Source organism: Carassius carassius, chromosome 1, assembly GCF_963082965.1.
Source record: "Carassius carassius chromosome 1, fCarCar2.1, whole genome shotgun sequence".
NCBI classification, from domain to species: Eukaryota; Metazoa; Chordata; class Actinopteri; order Cypriniformes; family Cyprinidae; genus Carassius; species Carassius carassius.
In genome coordinates this window covers 38,402,000-38,427,867 of record NC_081755.1, presented here as the reverse complement: position 1 = coordinate 38,427,867, position 25,868 = coordinate 38,402,000, and the positions used below count along the sequence as shown (strand labels likewise).

The following is a 25,868-nucleotide window of genomic DNA, read 5'->3' as shown; positions in this document are numbered from 1 at the left end:
GCTCCTACTGAGCGTTTGAGCAGTCATGTACAACACAAAATTAAGAGCAAGATGGGGGGTTTAATTTAAAATAATATAATATGTCTTTATAATTGTATTCATTTGGTTCGAGTGCGCTAAATGTGTCATTTTACTGTAAAATATAGAATGCTTGACCCCTTTACTATCAATTTGGTCTTTCCCTTTGCTTATCTCCCTGTGCTTCCTGTTCATGTGACAAGTTCCTCTAGTCCGAATGCGTTCATATTAACAGTCGTGGCCAAAAGTTTTGGCATTGACATAAATTTTGTTTTGCAAAGTGTGCTGCTTAAGCTGTTTCTAGATTATTATATAGAGTGATCAAATGCATTTTAAATAATTGCTAAAAGCTTCATTGGCCAAAAAATGAACTTTTCACACACACACAAAAAAAGAAAAAAAAGAAAATATTTTTTTTTTGTCCTGTCACAAAGTGACCTGCTAACATTGACTAATCATATCAGCAGCACTGGCAAAAACACTATCATACTAATTAAAAATTAAGAGCAGACTGATTATTAAAGAAGGGAAGAAGCACTTCCAATCCATGTGTTCTCTTGTTAGCAATGGTTACCTCCATAGAAAATGTGCAGCAATCATTGCATTACCACGTCATCAAGAACTTCAAGGAGAGAGGTTCGACTGCAGTGAAGAAGTCTTTAGGATGTCCCAGAGTGTCCAGCAAGTGCTAGGACGTCTCTTGAGGAGTCAGCTACAGAATCATGTCTCCAGCAGTGCAGGGCTTGCTCAGAAACAGCAGCAGGTTGGTTTAAGAGCATCTGCACACACAGTGAGGCCAAGACATTTGGACAATGGCCTGGTGTCAAGAAGAGCAGCAAAGAAGCCACTTCTCTCCAAGAAAAGAAAGTCAAAGAAACTCAATTGGTAGCACTGCGCTAACAAGCGCAAGGTTGGGGGTTCGATTCCCCGGGAACACATGATATGTAAAAATTGATAGCCTGAATGCACTGTAAGTTGCTTTGGATAAAAGCGTCTGCTAAATGCATAAATTTAATTAAATTTTAAATTTAAAAGAGTCAAGAACAGACTGAAATTCTGCTGGAAGTACAAGTTATTTTCTCTGATGAAGCTCCCTTTCTGACTGTTTGGGACATCTGGAAAATCGATTGTTTGGAGAAGAAAAGGTGAATGCGTTCGATGTTGTGCCAACAGTGAAGCATCCTGAGACCATCCATGTGTGGGGTTGCTTTTCAACCAAGGGAGTGGGCTCTCTCATAATTCTGCCCAAAACACTGCCATGAATAAAAAATGGTATAAAAACATCCTGCAAGAGCAACTTCCAGCGATTCATGAGGATTCATGAGCAATTTTCCATTATGATGGAGCACCATGTCACAAAGCAAGAGTGATAAAAAAGTTGCTAGAAGATCATTACATTGAAATTTTGGATCTGTGGCCAGGCAACTCCCCAGATCTCAATCCCATATAGAACCTGTGGTCAGTCCTCAAAAGGCAAGTGGACAAGCTGAAACAGACAAATTATGATAATCTCTGAGAAATAATACGGATCCATTAGGATTTGGCCCAGAAGCTAATATACAGCATGCCAATTACGAATTACAGAGGTTAATAAAAGCCTTTAAAAACTTATGATATGCTTATCTTTTGTTTTTCAGTATACCAAAGAAACGTGTGTAAAATCTACAAATACTGAAACAGTAAACTTTGAAAAACATACAATTTATGTTACTGCCAAAACTTTTGGCCATGACTAGTATGCAAAAGCTGTAGATAGATAGATAGATAGATAGATAGATAGATAGATAGATAGATAGATAGATAGATAGATAGATAGATAGATAGATAGATAGATAGATAGATAGATAGATAGATAGATAGATAGATAGATAGATAGATAGAAGATGTTTTTATTAGAGGGTGCTCACGTTTATTTGTGACCCTGGACCACACAACCAGAGGGTAATTAAAAATCTGAATAAATGCTTTCCATTGATGTATGGTTTGTTAGGATAGGTCAATATTTGGCTGAGGTACTATTTGAAAATCTGGAATGTAAAGGTGAAAAAAAATCTTAATATTGAGAAAATCTCCTTATCAATTCATATTACTATTTAAAAATTAAGTTTTGATAATATTTACAGGTCAGGAAATTGACAAAATATCTTTACTTAATATCCGAATGATTTTTGGCATAAAACAAAAAAAATGTATCATTTTGACCCATGCAATGTATTTTTGGCTATTGCTACAAATATATTTGTTCTACTTATGACTAATTTTCTGGTCCAGGGTCACATTTTTGCCTGTGACAGATATATAGACTTGGATTGAATGTTATTTTAGATTTATTTGGGATGAATTTATTAATTTGGTAAAATCTCAGAGGCTTGTTTGTGTACCCCAGTCATCTCCTTTTATACCATTGTACCCCATTTTGGGTAGCTGTACAATTGTACCCATACCCACTGATCTTTGATTGTAAATGAGTGTAATATACAGATGTGTGGTACACGTTGTACGTTTTTTCCAGTGACATAACATTTAAATTCACCGGTAGGGTGAAGCCCGGTAATGATCTGGAAATGAAATCCTTTAATCTTCGGGGCAGCTGGGAACATTACAAGAGAGTAATTTTTCAAATACATCCTCAGGGCATGACTGCAATACACAGTTTATGTCTAGCAAATGATTTAGTTCATTACTAAAACCTATAAGAAGCTGTTTTGTTTGGATGTTTTCCAGCTGATTACACTGATTGACAATGACCTGTGGCAGAACAGAAACACAAGGAAACTATTAAACACAATAGGAGACTGTTATGCATTGAATAAGCACAGTGGTGTATAATAGAAATGATTGTATTTTTTTTTGAATGAATTATATATTCACATCTATGTGAAACGAACTGCTGTTCCATATAGGTATAGGCTTTTTAAAGTTAAACTAGTATAACCTCCTTAAAAGGCCTTAATAATAATTAATGTAATGCATCGCTGCTTAATGAAAGTATTCATTTATTTATACATTAACCAAATGAATGGCCAATTATTCTTCTGCAAGCAAAAACTATGAATTTGATATTGGACATAATTTTCTTTATAATCTTTATAGATCTTTTTTTTATAGAATTTTAATTTATTGTTTCTTTTTTCTCTAGCAGTGTTTAATTCTATGTTCTAAAGGAGATTTTCAAAATGTTGTCTTTTAAATAGACAAAGGCTTCTTTACACGTACCCAATAGGGGGCGCTCTTCTCTTGTCGCAAAGAGTTTGACGTTTATCTTCGTTTGTCTTCCGTTTGTGAGAGATTTCCCAGTCATGCAAGAGTCAGATGATTTGTTCTGTCTGGACAGACTCTGGCCATCTGCACAATGATTGGTGTCCTTCTAGCTATGTTTTTGCGGCTGCGATTAGATTACTAACAGTAAAGTTCCCATAGGCACATCTTTTCCATCTAATGTCAGAGTTGACATTTTCTTTCACTCCTTAATACTGGAAAAATCACTGCTGGATGTGTATTTGAAAAACCAACACAGGCCTAGCAGCCAGATTAAAAGAAAGGGCAGACTGAGACATTGTTAAACAGTCTGGCAATGACTGCTGCCCTTATTTAATAATAAATATCAGCATTCAATTTTGAAGTGCAATGAAAGGCAGCCTGGAGGAAATGTAAGTATAACACAAGTCATGAGTTTTACCTCACGCAAATAAGCCATGGTCGGCCCAGAAAAGGCACTTTGTGTGCTTAGACATTATCTTCTTCTTCCTTGAGCAGAAGATTTACAAGGGTTACATGGGGAATATTTGTTTAGATGTGTCTTACCATAATAGGACCTCTTTTTTCATAGTCAAACATTAGCTTCCTCACAGGAAAGAAAATGTTCTCAGCAACTCTTATATGACAATAAAGCCTAAAATAGCTGGTTACAAAGATGGGTGGCGTTTTGAAAAAGATGCATCTAAGCTTGAAGTTAAAATGGTACTTACTGAGCACAGGCCCCAGTTGGGGGTAACACTTCCTCTGCCACTTAACTCTTGCATAACCTCTGTTTATTTGTCTTTGTTTGAACTTGCTCCCAAAGCCATGTGCAGGAAATGCAGTGTGGAGATAGTTCGGTTTTTCATTTGTGGGAAAACAGCAGATTTAAATTTGACACAATTAAGACACCAGAAAACTAATAGTAATAAGATACAGAAACAGCATTAATGTCAGATAAACTATCTTTTAATATACAAAGGCTTTTGGCCTAGTTGGGATGTGACCCAAAAATGAGTCATATCCTTTCTCACCACAGATAAAATGTAAAAACTGAAATGCAGCTCTGGTCATAATGTGTCAAAGGCTGATTGTTCAATAAAACTGAAGTAAATTCATCTGTCACATTGCCTATGATTGATTTTAAAACCTTTTTTATTTAGTTTTGTTTGATAAATTATTTTAGTGTTGCTGTAAAAGGACATTCCCAGACATTCATCTTCCTGTTTTTGTTATCAGTCATGTTTATCTGTGTGACACTTTTCTGTTATTTAGTAAATGTTTATTGTTTTATTTTTCACACCATCTGTGTTGGTCTTTGGCCTTTGTGTCAACAATCCTGTGCGTCATATAAATATTGGTTACTTACAATTATCTCTGATTCATCTTGTGGATTTCTATTGTACAGTCTGCATTATCATGGTGATTTTAAATGTTAAAAGCATTTTTTTTTATTTTTTATTTTTTTATTTTTTTATTTTTTTACTGTATATTAAACTTTTAAAGTGTATATTCAGTTGCCATATGCAGTTGTGTAGGAACAAGCCCAAAAGTATAACTCAACATTTTATTGTATTTATACAGGTCATATATACAAAACACACATAATGAAGTTAAAATCTGGAATTTCACACTTTTTACAATCACTGGATACATACAACTTTAGGGAAGCAAAAGTTGAAAAAAAGTACAGTAAAACACTGAAAGAGTGTTGATGTAGACATTCTGTTAATAGTGACACTCATGAGATCCTGAAAGGGACAAAACACCAGAGCAGCAAATGTAACGTAAATTACAAAGTAGATTGAAATCACAACTGGAAATAGTTTCTTTGATTATCATTTTCCAAATATAATTTATATCAAATTAATTACGAGCCATTTGCTTATCTTGATTGGGGGTTATAACAGCCTTCATACTGTGTCTGTGTTTCTTTTCCGCTGTTTAACTTTCAAACTCTCCCAATGGATTTATGGTCTTAAAAGAGGAAACAAGGACAAACACAGCCTTAACTTAAAGAATCCAATCGATTTCTTTATGTGCACAAGAGGAACCAGAGAGAGATCTGCCAGAAAATGCATGTGTTTTGCTCCCACTAGGAAGAGCTGTCATGGACAAAGGTTTAGGGTGTGTCTAATATCTAGATTCCTGCCAAATTTCAGTAAGCCAACATGGCACTGCGGTGATTATGAGGAAGGACAGAATTTAAATACATTTAGGGCGCAGAGAGACATTGTTAAAGCTGTTTTGCAAGAAATGTGTCACGGTTTCCATTGTAGTCCACAAACAAGAAAGAATGCAAGAAAAGGGCTTGATGCTCTTGTTAAAACTTGAAAACTATTTGATAGCTTATCTCAAGTTTTCCCTTAACACAAAACAAGTGGACACCTGCACTGTTATTGAAACAGCTGGTCCTCCGAGGAGACTGGGAGTCAGTGACTGACGACAAAACCAGATCTCTGGAAAATGGATCAAACTGTGCCACCTCCAACAACTATTACTTCTTAGCATTGGCAGACATCACCAGGAAGTCACTTCACACCCCGTTTATGAAGTAGCCATGTAACTCAACATGGGTGCAACAACTTGGGGGCTCGTCCGGGATGGCAACTTCAGCTAAAACCAAAAGCCCCCAGCTGTTCACATTCATCAAGATCCAGAGAATAAAACTCAGTCCCCAAACAGGCTTGGCTCCCTCTGAAATCTCCTTGTAAAGTCATAAACTACACAGGTTACATACATTTCGAGAGGATTTACATCATATGAATACTCATAAAGTACATTTGCTGTACAATGACATTTAAAGAATACCATTAATGCATTATTTAAGTTAGTTGTGTTAGGCATTACCAGTGATTTGACCCTACTCTATACTTCAAAGCTTGTAGCTTAACATGAAGAAACACATAAAAAGCAGAAGAGACAGGTAACGTACAAAAGCTGCTATTCACTCTATGTACAAAAACCCTGCTAAGTTGTTAATGAGAATTTTGCATGTCATCTATAAACTCACAAGTATAGAATAAGCAAAATGTGATTTAAATGTTAGATAAAAATAAACCTGTCTAGTGACATGAAATTAACTACTTGTTCAATCAGGGTGTTCAGTGCAGGTTTGCTATTGATATTTAGGATGTTATTTGTGAAATGAGCCAGTGTAACGTTATTGTGCATTGAGATATCCTTGAGAAAAGAGGTGGAAATTCTCTGTGGTGATTAATTATCAGTCTGCTTCATTTTCTTTGTGACAAACTGTAATACCCTTTAATTTTCTTGACTTTTCTACCATCCACAGTGTCTTAAAACACATTAAAATGAATGAGGACAAAGAGAGATTCATGTCATTTTTATACACCATGTCTCAAATATAAAGGACTGGATATTGGAGTGCATGATTAACTGACACATGATGTTTCTCCTGCACAGTTGTCAAGGCAAAATAGGTTCAAATGAAACCCAGAAGGCATTTTTTTCCCCCTGCAATCGGATGGGAAACGGACTCAAACAACGGCAAAACTGATAAAAAATTACCGTAAAAGTCACTGCAACATTATGTCTTTAAGGTTCTCCTGAAGAATTGTGTCTTTGACAGCATGAAAGACGAAGCGAATGTTCTCAGTGTCAATGGCAGTGGTGAAGTGGTGGAAAAGTGGCTTGCTGCGGTTGCGACGTTTGCGGTTGAAGCTTTGCACAAGATAGGCCTGCACGTCCTCCAGTCGGTGAGGGTCTCCTCTGAAGTCGGAAAAGTATTTGCTAATGTTGACTTGGCGTACCTTCTCCACCAGAAGGTCCATCTTGTTGAGGAAGAGGATTATGGACACATTGGAAAAGAGCTTGTTGTTGACTATGGTCTCAAAGATGTTCATGGACTCCACCAAACGGTTGGTGTGGCGGTCTTCCATCAGCACCTGGTCGTACTCGCTGGAGGACACCATGAAAAGGATGGAGGTGATGCCGTCAAAGCACTGAAACCATTTCTGTCTCTGAGAGCGCTGGCCGCCCACATCTACCATCTTAAAAGGGATCTTCTTAATGACAAAATCATGCTCCACAATTCCCTTGGTGGCCTTCCTGGCCAACAGGATGTCCTGTCGGCTCGGTACATAATTCTGTAAGAAAAGGTTGAGTAAAATTGATTGAGTAGCAAATACATTTGGTTTGTCTTTAGATAGCAGGATTGATTTCAGCACAAATCATACAGATTTTTAGCAATTTACCTGAAATATTTTTTATTAACACTCTTATTATTTGCACAGGTCTTTTAGAGATTTTTCTTTATAATTCACTTTCTACTAGGGTCTTCTTCCATTTACGCAACCTAAAACATACATACTACACTTAAACTTTCTGATATTTTTGAAGTCAAAGGTAAAATAAGAAGTTCCTATAGACAATCTTTTGTACATACTGTGGCCACAAGGGCAAACAAAATGATCTTCAAAGCAGCTTTCATAGGGCCCACATCCCACCCAAACTAACATGTATTTGTTTTGTCATTGGCCTTGGTTTCCATGCTCACACAAAACACTTCCAGGCTTTTTTTATCACTCATATGAGACACACTATGTGTTCTTGGCAACCTTGGCCAATATCAGTCTCAAAGAGACCATTTACTTTCATTTTGCGAGTCTCCAGTCTTCAGTTCCACCACCTCTGCCGGGAAACACAAAACACTATTCTGACTAACTCTGTCTTTCTAACTATCTTTCCAGATGACTATCTTTGTTTATTTAATCGATGTTTCATTATCACTGATCATATACCATAAAGATCTGGCACTATTACATGATGCTTTGTTATCATGACTCACCAGTTGTCCAATCCAATCCAAGTTGTCCAGGAAATATTTCACTGATTCACTCTGTAAAAAAAAAAGACAGGATTTTACTCTTTGTGCAATAATGGACATTTCACATTTATGATTGAATTTAAATGAAGCAGAACAAACTAAATATGATAATTACACGTATTTCATTGGCGAAGTCTGGAGTCCATAATATTTATTTATTAACTTTTATTCAGCAAGGATGCATGAAATTGGTCAGAAGTGACAGTAAAGACATTCGTAATGTTACACAAGATTTCTATTTCAAATAAATGCTGTTCTTTTGAACTTTCTATTCATCCAAAATCCTGACAAAAGTATCACTATTTACACAGAAATATTAAATGTAATATTAATAAGATCAAAAAGAAATAAAATATACAAATGTTTATAGAGTAGCAAATCAGCATACCAGAATGATTTCTGAAGGATCATGTGACTCTAAAGACTGGAGTAATGATGCTGAAAATTCAGCTTTACCATCACAGGAATAAATTACACTTTCAAATATATGAGCATAGAATGTTAAACTGTTATATTGTGTTAATGTTGCACAATATCACTGTTTTACTGTATTTTTGATCAAATAAATACAACCTTGGTGAGCATAAGAGACCTCATTTTATTCTCAAATAGTACAGACCCCAAACTTGTGTAGTTTTTCTACTCAGGAATGACAATTAAAGTCTATAGAAAACACATTCTCATTTCTTATTCTCACATAGTGATTTATTTGCAAAACTCTATTTTAACAGTTTTATTAAAACAAATAGGGCAACACGATCCCAAAAACTGTTCTAATTCAGGAATGGAAAGTCTAAAAGTAACAGGATGTTCCTATCTTTGTCTGAGAACTATGCGGGACACTCATAACACATAGTGCCCATCAGCAGAACTCCAGTTAACCCATTAATGTAGCTTTTACACATAATGCTCATAATCTCATGTTACTTCATAAAATGCTTTGTGGGGAGTCAGATGAAAAATCATTCTTAAGTATTACTCCCTTGGACCAACATTTGGTTAAGGAAGGAAAGGAAAGGACATGATGTGTGGCCAAGTATGGTGTCCCATATTTAGAATTTTTGCTCTGGATTTAAACCATCCAAGTGTACACACTCAGCATTGAAAACATACTCAGCAGTGAACACACACACACCCCAATCCCTGCCGGACCTGAGAATCGAACCCACAACCTTCGGGTTACTGACTCTCTTTCCATTAGGCCACGACTGCCCCTGTGCACATTAGCACATTTTACAGTTTTACTGTTTACATTACAGAACGCTGGCTGTAATAAATGTATCCTATAATCACCAAACATTACAAATAACAGGCACATGAATGCCTGCAGGCACTAGCTCAGAGTTTCACTCCTATAACTACAGGAGATTCAGGTCAGAGGTCGAAGCCCATTCCATATATAAAGCTGACTGATGAGATGTCTGAAACTCAGGGTGATCGGAGCCAGTACAGCATGTTCACACTGGTCTCGTCCGAGAATCAATTGCTGCCTTCATAAGCCAAAATCTACTGATAACTGCATTTATTGCCCAATATCTGGAGACTTTGCCAAGCAAAAAAACATGTTCTGTCTTAATAGAGTGGACTCCTTAAAATGAAGCAATAGAGAGATGAACTAAACTGCTGTGTTGAGCATTATTTCCTGACAAAGTTGTTTTCGCGCAGCCTTTACGATGGCAGACACTGCGGCCTTGGCGTTTCAGTGAACATTGTCTGGAAAAGCAAATTGTGTCCTCTAGTTTGTGTGTCTCACAAAGGCCCCTGGCCTGGCCCATGCTCCCAACAGGAAACAGCTGTGTGTGAAAACAGGGGATTAGTCGAACAGTGCTGGCCCTCTATAACAGACTGAAGCCCAACACCCCAACCCTACACAAAACACACATACACCACACATCATCAGAGCTTCACACACGCACACACAAGCCAAAAACAAACATTTTATATTTCACATATTGCCCATATATATGATGCACATTTTATATAGGAAACAAAAAAATCATTAAATAACTTATTTTTAATATTTTTGGAAATATTAAATTGCTATGTAATGTATTCATTTATATATATATATATATATATATATATATATATATATATATATATATATATATATATATATATATATATATATATATATATATGTATATATATGTATATATATATATATATATATATATATATATATATAAACGAATACATTACATAGCAATTTAATATTTCCATATAATATATAATTTATCATTTTTGTTAAATGAAATAAACATTATTAACCTAACAGAATTATATTGTCATGACTCAAAAATTATCTAAAATAGAAAGGACCCAGAATTAATTTAAGTTTAGATGCACAGTAAATTACAGCATTTTAAACCTTTACAACTTTGATTAATCATGAAATGCACCTAGATTTTATACTGTTATATTTCAGTGACAGTTTACATTGTTGTACATTATAGAGCCCTATGATTTCCGCAATGCAGAGAACGCAGACGGAATCGCGGAATCCAGTCATAAAAAAACGGAATTTAAAGTTTAACATGGAATGTCACGGAATTTGTCAAATTTTGAATGAATTAATCAAAAGTAGGTCATTGCACTCACATCAAATAGTGACATGGACTAATATCTGTAAATATTAAGCCAGAAAAGTCTATTTAAATAGGAATCCTGCATGTTCTGCGTGTCTGTGTTAATGAATGTTTATTACACACACTGAAGCGCGTGTGATGCTTGCTGTGATTTCAGCTTGTGTCGTCTAACTAAATGAGGACGTGAACACATGAACAACATCTCCAGAACTGCACTGAGAGTCACTTCATGAGCATTTGACCATTTGATTGGAGTAAAACTAGCGTCATCACATACACAGAACTGTAAAGGCATTCACGGCAACCTGTCAAAATAAAAGTCTAGTTTAATTTAAAGACAAGTATTGGCCAGAAATGTTCAGCAGAATGTACATAGCCTACTACTACTACTACAACTAAAAAGAAACAAACATTATTTTTTATAAGGAATAATCACACAACATTTCTTCCATGTTTTATTTTTAATAGTAAATCCCCTTCGTTTACCAAAAAATAAAGTTTGCTTAATTTTTTATAATTAAAATATAAATTAAATGAATGTTTTATGCCTTCATTTGATAATCAGAAAAATGTAAATTCACAACAGAATTTCAGAGGGGAAAAAACATTTCATAAGGCTATTTTAGTAAATATTTAATAAATTAAGTTGTTTTTATGCATTTAAATAATTAGACTAAAACACAGAATTAAGTAACAATAAAACATATGGTGAAGAAAAAATTAAACATTTCATAGGGCCCTAAACATGTAATTTTTGTTAAACTTTTAATAAATTGATGTGAAAAATTTCAACGGAAAAAAACGAAATCCAGAAAAATTAAAACAGAAAAAACGTAATTTGGATAGTAAAGAAATATTGGCATAATAAATTCATCTCTATGTAGTATAGTCAGAAACTGCAGTAGAACAGAGCTAAAGCACAGTATTGTCAACTGACCCTTATCTGGGCTTTCTGATTGGTTCATGGTTATTAGCCAATAAAGCTGGAGGTCTCCCTCCTCCCTCCATCTGAGCTCAACATGCGTTGAGTGTGGGAAAGATCTACGCTGAGGCCTTGCAGGCCAAAGCCACAACTTTAGCACAGTGTAAGAAAGTGTGCCCATGGGTATTTGTGCAGTGAGTAAGGGGAAGCATGATTGAGCACGGTCAAGTACAGAGGCCTGAACCCTTTCCCTTCCCAGCCATGATGTCAATCTCTGTCCCCTTCAAATAAACAGCAGAGCTCCAGAAATGAGATTCAATTAAAGGCATCCCTCATGACCCTGGTCTCAAATATAGACCCTAATCACGTAGAAACTTAGGGAAATGCCTTGAAGGAGAACATTTTCAGGTTAAAAAAAGATCTTGAGAAGCACACAGCATAAATCTCGCAGTATTCTCGGTTTCCATCAAACAGCATCGGTGTCGTCTTGGGAAAGAGCTCATATGAACAAAGCTGTGTGGAAGGGATGAATGCTTTTCTAAAGTTTCAGCGGGTCCATCAGGAATTCTTTTCACCGCACTCTTTGTTATAACTGACAGTAAAACCTTCCTCTGCATTGAGTGGAGATCTTACTCAAGTGATGTTTAGCTGCCAGATCCAGCAGCTGTGCTTTGTTGGTGGATAACTGTTCCACGGTGACTGAGAACAGACATATCACTGAATGTTTTCATTTCTCTCTCTGTAGGAAATGTATTGTGCCGATCTAGAAAATTAAGAAATTCAGCTGTAAATTCCTACTTTTTTTTTTCCAAGAAACATCTTTAGGCTGGCTGAAAGGACTAGTTCACCCAAAAATACTTATTTTCACTAATCCTCATGTCATTCTAAACTTGTTTTTATTTATTTATTTTCTATTGGACACATATAAAGAAACATAACCGATTGACAAAATGAATTGATCTTAATATGCTTAAAAAAAATAAAAAAAATAAATAAATTTTTTTAAGGTAAAAACACCTTATAAAAGCATTTAAGAAGATTTTTAGCAGACTTAGGGACAGATTTACTCTCGTTTGGCATTAATAAACTACTGTCAGGATTTACTAAAGACACGCAGTGGGATTTTAGCACTGAAAAGGTGTGGACAGTTATTTTTGCGACTCACTTTACTGAATATGCATTTGTAGGAGTTTCCCTTACAATTGTTACATTTCTGGGAGGAGAGTCACGCAACATGATTTACTGAGATTTGCACACGTCAATTTACTGATATTTGCTGCATTATTTAATGCAAAAAAATAATTTCTTAAATCAGATGGTATTCTGTGCTGCTCTTGGTAGATTGTGCTGGTCATTATGGGAATGAGATGTTGCGTCTCTGTCCTTTAATGTGCGCATTTTCAATAAATCACCCACATAATTTTCCCTCATCATCTGCAATTTCATGAAATTGTGTACTATTGCTAATTTGCTGTTTAGTATATCTTGCCCAATGACTTAAACTTTACTTTGAAGTAATACACTAGCTTTAAAAGCACTTGCGATATAAAATCGAATCATTTGTTAGAGTTTGAACACTATTTTCCACTATTTGGAAAAGAGGAACTGAGACATTATTCAAAATATCTCCTTTATAAAAGAACAAAAATTCTCCTTAAAGTCTCCTCGAAAATATCAAACCAACAGCAAAACTTTGAAATTAATTTCTGTTTGTTTCAGAGAGAAAAATCAACCCTCTTCTGCATTGACGATGTCCGCCCTCGACTGTGTAAATATCAGACTGTGTAAATAATCCTCACGCAAAACAAACAGAGCTGGTTTTCTCGGTTCTTGGAGTGGGACAGACTTTTGTTTGGTTTGGATGCAAGAAGAGAGCTCATATTAATCCCCCACATGGAGCTCCTTCACCTCCAGAACTTCACAGAACCTCGGGCTGCTCCCACACTGTTGATCTAGCTGAAACCCTACACCTCGCCTTTCATCTCTGAGGATAGACTCCTATTATGATTTCTGAATCGGAGGAGACCAGTAGAAGGAAAGTCAGGGAACTCAGAAAACAATTTGGAGACTTGCATTATGCCAGAGGTATGTTAACAACAAAAGTTCCTAGAAACTAAAAACTAATGTTGTGAACCTTTATGCTGATTATATGTACATTACCATTTAAAAGTTTGGGCTCAGTAAGAAATTAATACTTTTATTCAGCAAGGATGCATTAAATCGGTGGCAGTCAAGGCATTTATAATGTTACAACAAATGCTGTTCTTATTTGTCAATAATTTATTTCTACATATTAAAAACAGTACAACTGCATAACACTGACAATTATAAAACATGACACTGAAGACTGGAGTAATGATGAAAAAATTCAGCTTTGCCATCAAAGAAACATATATATTTTTAAATGCGTTAAAATAGTAAATAAACTGTACTTTTAAACTGTAAAAGAAAATAACAATATTACTAGTTTTACTAAATGTTTCTTAAATGCAATAAAATAAATGCAGCCTTGGTGAGTAGAAAAGACTTCTTTCAAAAACATTACAAAATCTTACAGTGTATATCAACCACAATAAAAATGATGATTAGTCATGGCTGACAGCACTATGAATTATATAAAATATAATGCTGTTTTGTTAATATTGTTTTGTTAAGTGCACATTCAGAGGAACAAGACTGATAGATGAGTCTCTCTGGACTATCCAAATGCGTCTGATGGAGCTCTGTACTCTCCAGAGCCACATCTAATATATGTGTCTTTATAGTACAGTGACACATAGCTGCTCTCAATATAGAAAATAGACAAAAAGTCAAACACAGTGGATAGCATCTACTGCTGAACAATATCCTGACAGTATCAATATCTGTACACTCTGTAAATCTAATGCATTGCTTGGTTTCAGACCAATGATAGCCAGTCAGAAGAACAGAAACCATCTGCTCTGTTGACCCACAAGATAACTAAAATATTATATAAGCTAGTGCCACAACTAATAACTCGTAAATATTAACGTTTCAATTTATCGGTTATTTCTTTGATCCAGTCAAAAAGACTGAAGATTTTAGTTCCACTATAATACTGAAAAAGCACTGTTGTCCAATGTGCTAGCTACCAGTTATGCAATATACTGCTATTGTACTTTAAATTATAATAGTTTAAGCATAAATACCACTGTAGAAGTCAGAGTTGTTCACATAATCAAAACCAAACATAGTAACAGAAACAGTTGGTTACTGAATTTGTTTCGCGCTTATAAATGTCAGGAATTATTTACTATAATGCCATTAGTTACTGTTACTGTTATATTTATTTGAAACATTTAATGTCCAATGACCAATGTTTCATGAAAATGAACTAAACAGCGCTATACTATAATGATTTTTTAATTTAAAACCTTATCGATATAAAGCTGAATTGCTGATCAGTTTATTATGGATTTATATGGATTTCATCAGTTGGTTGTTGCAGCCCTAGTGTCATCATTTCCTTGACTTAGTTTAAGTGTGACCTCAGCAGCAGACAGAGACTGTCAAGTTCTCTGTAATGTGAGAATGTGTAAAAAGTGTGAGATGCTGTGTTCGCTCCTCCTTCGACACGCTATGGCTCTGCGGGTACTTCCCTCTTTTCTCTCCAGTGTCTCACCTCAATCAGTTCTGCTCCTATCTTATCCCTTCACCTAATGGTGGCCCCTCAGGGAGCCTGACCCTAGACAGGCCTGGAAACCAACCACTGGCGGGTGGAATAAAAACAGGGGTGGGTGTAAGACGTTTACCACAACAGCCAAACACCCAAGGACACGGCTGCCTGTAAAGTCGGTTTTTCCTCTTCCAGTACAGTGCTCCCGTTGGGTCTGTTTTCAGTAAGAACAGCCCACTCACCATCTGTTCCACAGGGGCTCAAAACTTAATATCTACTGCTAATCCTCACACTTTTCTCATGGACATGAAAGCGGTATTGAATTGTGTACTGAGCTTTTCATTCGTTCAATGTCACTCTAAGCCCATCATTCCCAGAGAACAATTATGACTGATAACTTTATAAACTGATAACCATTGTGACCAAATGGTTAACCAATTTATGAGCTAACCATTCAGATTTTTTTTGTGATCCGATTTGGTTGATTCATTGAAAAGTTTTGACTCCAAAAACTTTTTTTTATTTTTTTTATTTAGCACATGAAATGTATTGAAATCACGTGCAAGCACAGTTTTGCATAACTAAACAAAAAAATCTATGCAAATTTTTGTTATTATCCAGATTTTGTTTGCTGCCCAAACTATTTTTGGAGAAGGCAATAAACATTGCATTGTTGTAATTCCATGGAAAAAAGTAAAAAAAAGAGAAAAAGACTCATGCACATACTTTCATTTCTATCATAAGGAGTGAAATAACCTTGATAAGCCACTTGGGCGTATAATCTCCAGCCTAGGAATGTCAAGGCAATGGAAGTGTTTGTCATGCTCATATCAAACCTCAGCAATGTCTGTAGAGTACTTTGACTAAGTTGTCCTATAATGGCCTAGATAGGGCAAACAGACAGATAGGACACTGGAGCAGGCCAAAACGAGCGTACATTTATCGCTCCTGACAGTCTGTCTACAGATAGCACATGACAGACGACAGGGCAGTCGGAGAAATATGGCTGAATGCACTAGTGACAACTCTCAGAGTCAAAAGCCATTCTGCCCTGTCACTTCCATTCTGCCTCCTAAGAAATGAGGGGTTATAGTGAAGTTAGCGAGGACATGATGCCTGGAAAAACCAGGCGAAAGGGGATGTAGGAAATGATAGGAATCTGGGAACATAAAGACGTTAGATTACAGGTCAGGTCTGTAAATACAGATCTGTTTTTGACAAAAGAAAATGTACAGTTTATATTTCAGTGCTCCTTAGTTTTAAGTCATTTTAGATAACAGGGGCTACTCTATTAATAAATGCAAATACAGAAATGGTGAGAAAATTATCCTAAATAATAATTTAAAACCCTTCAGTCTGTTAAGGAATAGCACTGTCATAATGTAGATTAAGAGAATCTAAAAGCATATTAGTGATCAAGACACATCATGAGGAACAGTCTGCACAGCTAACTTTCTTCAAGCATTCTTCTCAGATGTACAAATGAATCTAACAAAACATAAAAAATGAGAATATGATTTAAAAGAATATAAAATAATACAAACAAATAAATGAAGAAATAAATACCTTTTGTGACATTTGCATGATAGGTAAGCACCTCCCATTACATTATCATTACAGTAATATGAAAAAATTATTATATATTATTTAAATGGTAAACTACAGCCAAATCACAATTGTAATTATACATTATGATCATATTGGCTGAATTTAATGCCCATATACTACTACTACTACTACTACTACTAATATATTGTATTAATAAATAAAATAAATGTCTTTAATAATATAAACTGTAATACACTAATTACATTAATGATCTTTTTTTTTAGCATTAATGTCACAAATGCAAAACATTAAAAAAAAATGGGAAATTAATTCCCTTTATGTTATGAATAGTAAATAGCAAAAAAAAAAAACTTTTTCTTTGATTTGAGAGTGAAATGTCATCCACACATTTTAGGTTGCCCTTCTTTAAAACTGCAATCTGCAAGAAACACCGGTCTGATTGTCTCAGAAGAACAGAAGCGAGTTGCATCAAAGACTGCCACCAAAAGTACAATGTGTGTTTATTTGGAAAAGATGGGAAAGATTATCCAAATACAGTGAAATATAAATATCCATTTTTCATCTCATTTCCGCATACCCTAAACAGGGGAAGTATTAAAATTGCTTTTAAGCTATTTTTGTAGATACTGTATGTGAAACAATTCAGTGGAAGGACAGGAACAATTTTAAAATCAGCAAAAATGTCATGAAGCCATTTAGTAGCAAAGCTATTCATCTAATGTCTACATCCGCCTCATTACGTGCTTTTCTTGCACTTTGTAAATAGAAAATAAAAAAAACACGAAGGAATCAATAAAATGTTTTCTGGAAGTGATCTCGGCAAACATCTCGGCCAAAACTCACAAGACATCTGGTCAATATGCCTTCATCAATCTTGCCACCACCGATTAACTGCAGTAATTAACCGCAACTCTCTCTGAACCATGAATGACATTGCGTCTGGGTTTCGTCCATTTATTCACTTCTCATACATTTCAAACCGGGCTCTAGCTATGAATGTCCCAGTCCAGTGTCTATATCCCAGCTATCTGAATAAGTCTGGCTATGTTCCGGGGTGGAGTGTGTTACCCGTTGACCGGGAGTCAACCGAGCAACAATAGTGCATTATTCATTATTCAGTGGCAGGACTCAGCAAGAAAAGTTCTCTCACAGCTCAGCACTCCTTTACGCCCGTGTACTGCACACACGCTTAGGCAGCTTTACTTTAATTACAGTGCGTGTAAAAACCAGGCGACTATTGACTAAGCATACTTTGCTCCGGCGGCCACAAATGCTCAGCAGTAATCGCAGCCACATCCGTTGGAGTGAGAAGCCAGACTGATTTAATAAGAAGAGTGGATTTACAAAAGCCCAAAGTCTAGGGAGGTGCCGATACAAATTAAGATGTCGCAAGACAAAAATGGAAGATAACTAATGTTAACTAATAACTAACTAAGATGTATATGCAACATTCATGATCTAAAGAGATTTAAAGCGGAAATAAAACTTCTCTCATCATTTATTCAGCTGTAAGGTTTTTCCAAATAGAATCTGAAATAACTGATGCCAAGGATGTCCTTAAGTTTTCTGCAGACAGGTGTTCAAATTTATTTTCACTGCAAAGAAAACTGGCTAACCAATAAGATTCATGATTTTTGTCACATGGTAACTGTTATATAAAACTACAACTACTACTAACTACTAATGTCCACTCATGGACATTATTTTGCTGAGTGACAGACTTAATTTTCATGCCGAACATTTGTGTTGGTGTGACCAGGCCTTCAGAGTATCTTACAGCTTACTGTAAAGACCTGAAAATAATATTTTTTTTAATAAAATGTTAAAAGAAATTGTGTGTTTTATGCTCAAATAGTAAATATAGTGCCAAAGTAGTTTTATAGACAATACTGCCCTAATTAGAATGTACAACACACCACAAAATAATTACACAGTGTAATAATATTAATAATAATAAAATGGGTTAATGTGTTTACATTTTTATCAGCTTGCACCAGCACAAACCCTCATTACGTGTTAAAAAACTACTAGACACGCAGTGGGAAATTAGCACTAAAAATGCATGGGCACAGTTATTTTTGCATCTCACCTTGAATCTACATTTTTAGGAGATTCCATTTCGATCTGTAAATTTCTGGGAAGTGATTATATAAATGAATTACGCAACATGATTTACTACGATTTGCGGTCAAACATTTACTGGTATTTGCGACATTATTTAACGACCAAATAAAGCATGTCTTCTCTTGGTACAGTTGATTGAGCTGTTCATTATGGGAATGAGATGTTGTGTCTGTGTTCTTCAATTTGTGCATTTTCACTAAATCAACTGCAGAATTTTCCCCCTTATCTGCTTTTATGGAATTGTTCTCTAACACTAATTTGCCCTGTTTAGTAAATCTGGCTCATACATTAATTGTGACAGTAATAGCTATTTTGTTCACTGACCCCACTGTGGCTCACAAAAACACTGGTCCCTTTAGGAACATACAATTGAGTTAAGCACTATGTTGAAACTGCACTTTTCCAGCTCATTCTCACTATTCAATTAAGCCATGTAAAATGCAAAATAGCAGCTCAGACATTCTGCAAACCATCTCCTTTAGTGTTATGTAAAAAAGAGAATATCCACCCATGCATGAGTAAATGATTTTTCATTTTGAGTAATCCATTTTTCTGCTAGAAGAAGTACTAGTGTTTGACAGCAGTAGACACGCACTGGCTTCTGGTTATTTTTGTGTTGTGCTGCATGATGTTAAGGCTGGCTGTGTTGTTTGGGAGGTGGACTGGTCTCTGGAGATCTACGCTGCAGCTTCTCAGGAATGTGAGCTGCTTATCTCCAGCTCTTCTGAGGAAGGCTTATGTTCTGCTATAAGCCATCACTCCTAGTCCGCTCAGTAAACAAATACGCCCTTCCTCTGTATGGATTCACTTTATATATTTTGGATTGACCCTCTAAGACCATCAGACAATTCAAATGGACCCCACATTTACAGAGTAGAAACAGAAAAATAGAGCAATGCAGGCTCAGGCCCAGTGAGACCTCCAGGGGGCATCGTAAACTATTAAAGATCATCCTTAAAATTGTTGTTTCTGGGTAACTACGCACAGCACGGTCACTCACTCGGCTGCCAGGAATCTCGTTAAAACATCTTGTACAGAAAAAGTGGGATAACAGGAAGCTTACCAGCATCCCTCTTATTTTCAGCCGTGAGGAATTTAAGACACATCCAAAGAACATCAATCTCCCTGAGGAATGTTGATTGCCGCCCAGCTTTTGGGCAATGGAGGAGGTATGTTTCTTGGGTCACGAAATAAAATGTTCTTATGTGGGGCGGGTGTGTGAAACCTGAAAAAAATTTCTTAATTTCTGCTCTTTGTGTATATGAGATAACAAGCCCACTAATGGAATGTTTCAGCACATATAATGATGTTCTGTGTGGTTGTATGTGCTGAAGCTCACAGGACGGGGCCCACTGTCATTTGGATGGTTCTCTGTGTGAAGGACACCCCCTCCCTCTTTTTCACAGTCTTACAAAGAGACATCATTACTCTTTCTGCAGATTCTGTCTTTGGCAAAAGCCCAGCGAGCTTCCCTGTTATGGCTGAGCTTTTCACGGATGAAATATGTCTGGAGCTTCATATTTAACAAAACATAGATCTTGTCCTCTGACAAAAGCTCTCTCATAGGTGCTACAAAACACAGAGGCAGAAAAACTGGAATGATTCTGGCAAATTATCAGTGCTGATACTACTAGATCTTAGTGCTGTGTTTGACACTGTCGATCATAACATACTTCTAGAGAGACTGGAAAACTGGGTCGGGCTTTCTGGGATGGTACTCAATTGGTGGTGGTCATACTTAGGAAGGGAGAGGTTATTGTGTGAGTATAGGAGAGCATAAGTCTAAGTGGACGTCCATGAAATGCGGAGTCCCACAAGGCTCAATTCTTGCACCGCTCTTGTTTAGCCTGTATATGCTCTCACTAACTCAAATAATGAAATAGAAGCAAATTGCCTATCACAGCTATGATGATGATATCCAGATTAACCTAGCTTTATCGCCAAATGACTACAGCCCCATCGACTCCCTCTGCCAATACATTGATGAAATTAACAGTTGGATGCGCCAAAATTTTCTTCAGTTAAACAAGGAGAAAGCTGAAGTCATTGAAAACAAAGTTCTCAAGGTGAATGCATACCTTGACTCTAGAGGTCAAAGAACTAAAAAGCAAGTCAAGAATCTTGGTGTGATTCAGGAGACAGACCTTAGTTTCATGTCATATCATAGCAGTATCTAAGCATACCATCATCTCAAAAACACTGCAAGAATGAGATGTTTTGTTTTGTATTGGTCTCCTCACCGGCCTTCCCAAAAAGACTATTATACAGCTGCAGCTCATCCAGAACGCTGCTGCCAGGATTCTGACTAGAACCAGAAAATCTGAGCATATCACACCAGTCCTCATGTCCTTACACTGGCTTCCAGTTACATTTAGGATTGATTTTAAAGTACTTTTACTCATTTATATATCACTCAATGGCCTAGGTCCTAAATACATTGCAGATATGCTCACTGAATATAAACCTAACAGACCACTCAGATCATTATGATCGAGTCAGAAATACCAAGGGTTCACACAAAACAAGGGGAGTCTGCTTTTAGTTATTATGCCGCTCGCAGTTGGAACCAGCTTCATGAAAGGGATCAGATGTGCTAAAACATTAGCCACATTTAAATCTAGATTCAAAACTCATCGGTTTAGCTGTGCATTTATTTAGAATTTATTTATCATCAATAATTATTTTCTATTTTTAACTTTTTTTATCATTTTAAAAGATTTTAAAATCCCTGTTTTATTTTTTTGAATTTTTTTTCTTTCTTTTATGTAAAGCACTTTGAATTACCAATGTGTATAAAATGTGCTATATATATAAACTTGCCTTGTCTTGCCTTACGAAAATAATGTCACAATGCAAAAAGTTTTGACCAATAATACAAAACACAGTTTTTGTGAGAATCACCCTGTTATGAATGCACAGCCTCTTAATTTTCACTTTCAAATCTAATCATTTAATTTAATTTGAAATGAATTACGCTTTACTTAAAATCCTAAAAAATATTCAAAAAGTTTTACGATCATTATTCAACTTAGTGTCTCACTTTACTTGATACTGAATACAAGTGACCCACCCTTCTGGATGGATATGGAGATTATGGTGAGTTTGACAGAAAGGAATTTATGATGGCTCTGACTCAACTGTGGTGAAGCTGCATTGCACAGAGAGATCTCTTCTCTGGTCTGGGCTGTGGCTGAGATCTAGTGTGGTTTCTCAGGGTGGGGGGGGGGGGGGGTATCAGCCTTCAACAAAGCAGCAATACAGACTTCCTGTCCATGAACTCTCCGCAGCCTTCAAGCAAAGCAATGTTTGTGTCCAATCACAATATGACCAGAGCCGCATTCCCGCTAACAACGAGTCTTGTGATTTTGGCAGCCTTCTGACAATGGATCTAGTCCATTTTCTTTCTTTCTTTCCTTTTCCTTTTTTTTTTTTTGTTAATGTGCTAGTCTTAAACACATTAAACCCAGTTTTCCTTTACAATTTCCTCATAAATACTGGTGGAAGGAAATTACATCTCAGCACAAATCCTGTCACTCAACCATTAAACTCGAATCACAGAGATTTATCAAGATCCATTCAGCCAACTCAATACAATCCCATAACATTTATCACGGTCAATGGTCATACAGATTTCTGACATTAATTTAGGGTTGCATACTGACAAAAAGTCTTATGCTTGTTTCTCATGGTCAATGCCAATGCTTTTCCCTAAAGAGATCCTCTAATAGACTACAACCGAGTACTGAAGGCCCTCCCTTGCACCGCCACAATCCTCCCAAGAGCTGGAGGAACAGAGCAGACACTGGTGGAAACTGAGCCAAGTTCCTCAAAAAGACATGCATTAACTCTGCAAGTTAATTAAAACGCTGATGTTCGTGAGATGATCCCACAAGCATCTTGAGCTTCAATGGAAGAAGAACCTCTGACCGTCTGTACAAAGAGCTACATGAGCAATATCACAAATTTACTAAAATATTTCTTTGTATCATAATGTCCCTTTGTTTTTAAATGTTAAAATCCAGAAACCTGATAGTGTTTTTCAAATTCTGAATTGATTTAATGTGATCTCTGATATTGTACTGTTTGTGGGATCCAAAGAGAGTTTCTGGTCTCATTGGCATGTACAACTTGCAGTCCTTGTAGAAAAGCGACTTTTTGTTAAGAAAAAAAAAGATCAGCATTTCCATAGGCGCACTTTTGTTTGGGGTTAGAAGCGAAGACTTGTAGGACAGGGTTAATTCTGGGTCAATAGGGAACAGGAGTTACTCAGTTGGACAGGCTGAGCCCTGTAATGTCCTCCCACTCACTGACTTCTGAATGGACTCACAAACAAACATGCCTTCACAGAGGAGAGAGAACAAAAGAGGCTGGGACACTAGCCCTTTGACCCAAATGGCCAGTTTGACGAAATGACCCATATAGGGTCAAAAGACTCATGTCACAGACCGAAAGGAAAAACAGCTGGGTCAAACTCCACAGACATCACACGTTTCATTACAGCAAAACATGCAAATAATGGCTTAAAATGGTAGAAGTATACTTAAAAAGCTTATTCGCGTAGATGTTGGATGTTACAAGATTCTTAGTTACTCTCTTTAATGCCCTGTATTCATATTTTACTTTCCATCATTTGAAGGTTTTACATTCTAAGTCAATCTTTAATTCTATCTACAGTTATGAAAGTGCTGTGTTATGGGTTTTGGGTTTTTCTTTTAATCTTCTTTTGCAATGGGAAGAAACAACAGACATTGCAGTCTGTTCATTTTATTCAATATTCCATTGAATTAACTAACTGTACTACACTGGAATCTCTCATTTTCTCTTTAAATCCTCAATCACATCTCTTTGCTGGTCTATTTTGCCAGGGTGCTTTAAGACATTATGTTCCTTCCTTTTTCTTCACTTCTAATGATTAACAGAATACTGTAGCATACAGTCATGGCAACAAATATCGACACCCTTGGTAAATATGATCAAAGAAGGCTGTGAAAATGTATCTGCATTGTTAATCCTTCTGATCTTTTATTTTTAAAAAAATCACAAAAATCTATCCTTTCATTGGATAATAAGAATTTAAAATTTTGAAACCTCTATTTGCCAGTTTAAAAGCTCTGAGTTTTCTCCTATAATGTCCGATGAGTTTAGAGAACACCTGATAAGAGATCAGAGACCATTTCTTCATCCAGAATCTCTCCAGATGCTTCATATTCCCAGCTTCTCCTCTTCAGTTCACCACACTCACTTTCTATAGGGTTCAGGTCAGAGGACTGGAATGGCCATAGCAGAAGCATGTTTTTGTGCCCAGTGACCCATTTTTGTTGTTTTTGAGGTTTGAGGTTTGGATTATTGTACGATTGGAAGATCTAAACATGGCCCATTATCAAATTTCCAACAGAGTCAGTCCCTTTTTTATTTTTTTTTATCTGTTGGTATTTGATAGAATCAAAGATGCCATGTATCTAAACACGACATCCAGGACCTCCAGCAGAAAAATAGGCCCACAATATCAAAAATACAGCAGTATATTTCATTGTACACATGGGGTACTTTTTATCCCTGTGTGCACCAAAGCCATCTTGAGTGTTTGCTGCTAAAAAGCTCATTTTTTTGTTTTATCTGACCATAGAAGCCAGTCCCATTTGAAGTTCCAGTCGTCTCTGATAAGTGAATATGCTGGGGGGATTGTTTTTGGATGAGCTAGGAGAATTTTTCTTGAACCCCCTCCAAGCAACATGTGGTGATGTAGGTGCTGTTTGACTAATTTTTTTTTACGGTTTTCAGACTCAACTATTTTCTGCAATTCTCCAGCTGTGATCCTTGAAGAGATTTTGGCCACTCAAACTCTCCTCGTCACCGTGCATTAGGGCGATATAGAAATGTCCTTTTACAGGCAGTTTCGTAATATTTTATGCTGATTGGAACCCCTTAATTATTGCCCTGATGGTGGAAATGGGAATTTTCACTGCTCTAGCTCTTTTTTAAAGCCACTTCACTAATTCACGAATCTGTGAAGCTCAATTATCTTTTGCTGCACATCAGAAATATATTCTTTGGTTTTTCTCATTGTGATGGATAATTAAGGCATTTTTGGCTTGGCTTTCCCTCCTATTTATATTTCTTTTATCCATGGCTTAATAATTTCATGTTCATAATCACCCTGTTGTGCTCAAAATTGTGAATATGAATGGTAATATACTTCAGAGATATTTTACTCATAAGAATTTCTAGGGGTGCCAATAATTGTGTCCAACATGTATTTGAGAAAAACATTTATTTCATAACTATATTTCCTCCCATTTTAAATTCTTATTATCCAGTGAAAGGTTAGCTTTTTGTGATTTTTTTTTTTTAAATAAAAGATCAAAAGGATTAACAATGCAGATCAATTTTCACAGCCTTATTTGATCATATTTACCAAGGGGGCTTATATTTTTGGCCATGACTGTATATCGTCCTTTTGGCCATGGTTAGATCCAAAATTTACAAAGATCCTACTCACTCTGTATTTTTTATTTTTTTTTAGTAATGAAATAATTTCAGAATTTTGTGAAAATCTTATCTATTATTATTAAATTCAGCATTAAATATATGTAGACATTTAGCCATCATGCTCTACAGATATCAGTTATTAAAGCGTTATTTTAAATTTTTGCCAGTTTGACAGCTTTTTTTAAGTCACAATTCAAGTTTGACAAAATCTTTGTAATTACTAGGGTAGTATATAAAATGTTAATGCACAAAATAATGCTGAACTGAGTAATATCTTAGATAACCTAAACTGGCTTCATTATGATAATCCAGTGGTTCTAATCTACCCACTGCTCTGCACATTTTGTATGTCTCCCTTATTTAACGCACCTGATGCTGATCATCAGCACATTAGAAGAGAAATCCATGAACTGATCAGAGTGTGTCAGATAAGAG

At 36.1% G+C, this 25,868-nt stretch overlaps 1 protein-coding gene across 3 annotated transcripts in view; it reads right to left on the bottom strand.

Annotated features, from left to right (window-relative positions):
- Positions 1 to 5,877: 5,877 nt before the first annotated feature.
- The window catches only part of LOC132149558 (guanine nucleotide-binding protein subunit alpha-12-like), a 30,262-nt gene continuing 10,271 nt past the window's right edge, over positions 5,878 to 25,868 (bottom strand). For all 3 annotated transcript variants that reach the window (XM_059558913.1, XM_059558902.1, XM_059558920.1), the window contains 2 exons: positions 8,066 to 8,116; positions 5,878 to 7,364 (listed from right to left, as the gene is read on the bottom strand). In XM_059558913.1, the coding sequence (XP_059414896.1) occupies positions 6,795 to 7,364; positions 8,066 to 8,116 (621 nt within the window). In that variant the 3' untranslated portion in view covers positions 5,878 to 6,794. The remainder of the gene's footprint in view (positions 7,365 to 8,065; positions 8,117 to 25,868) is intronic.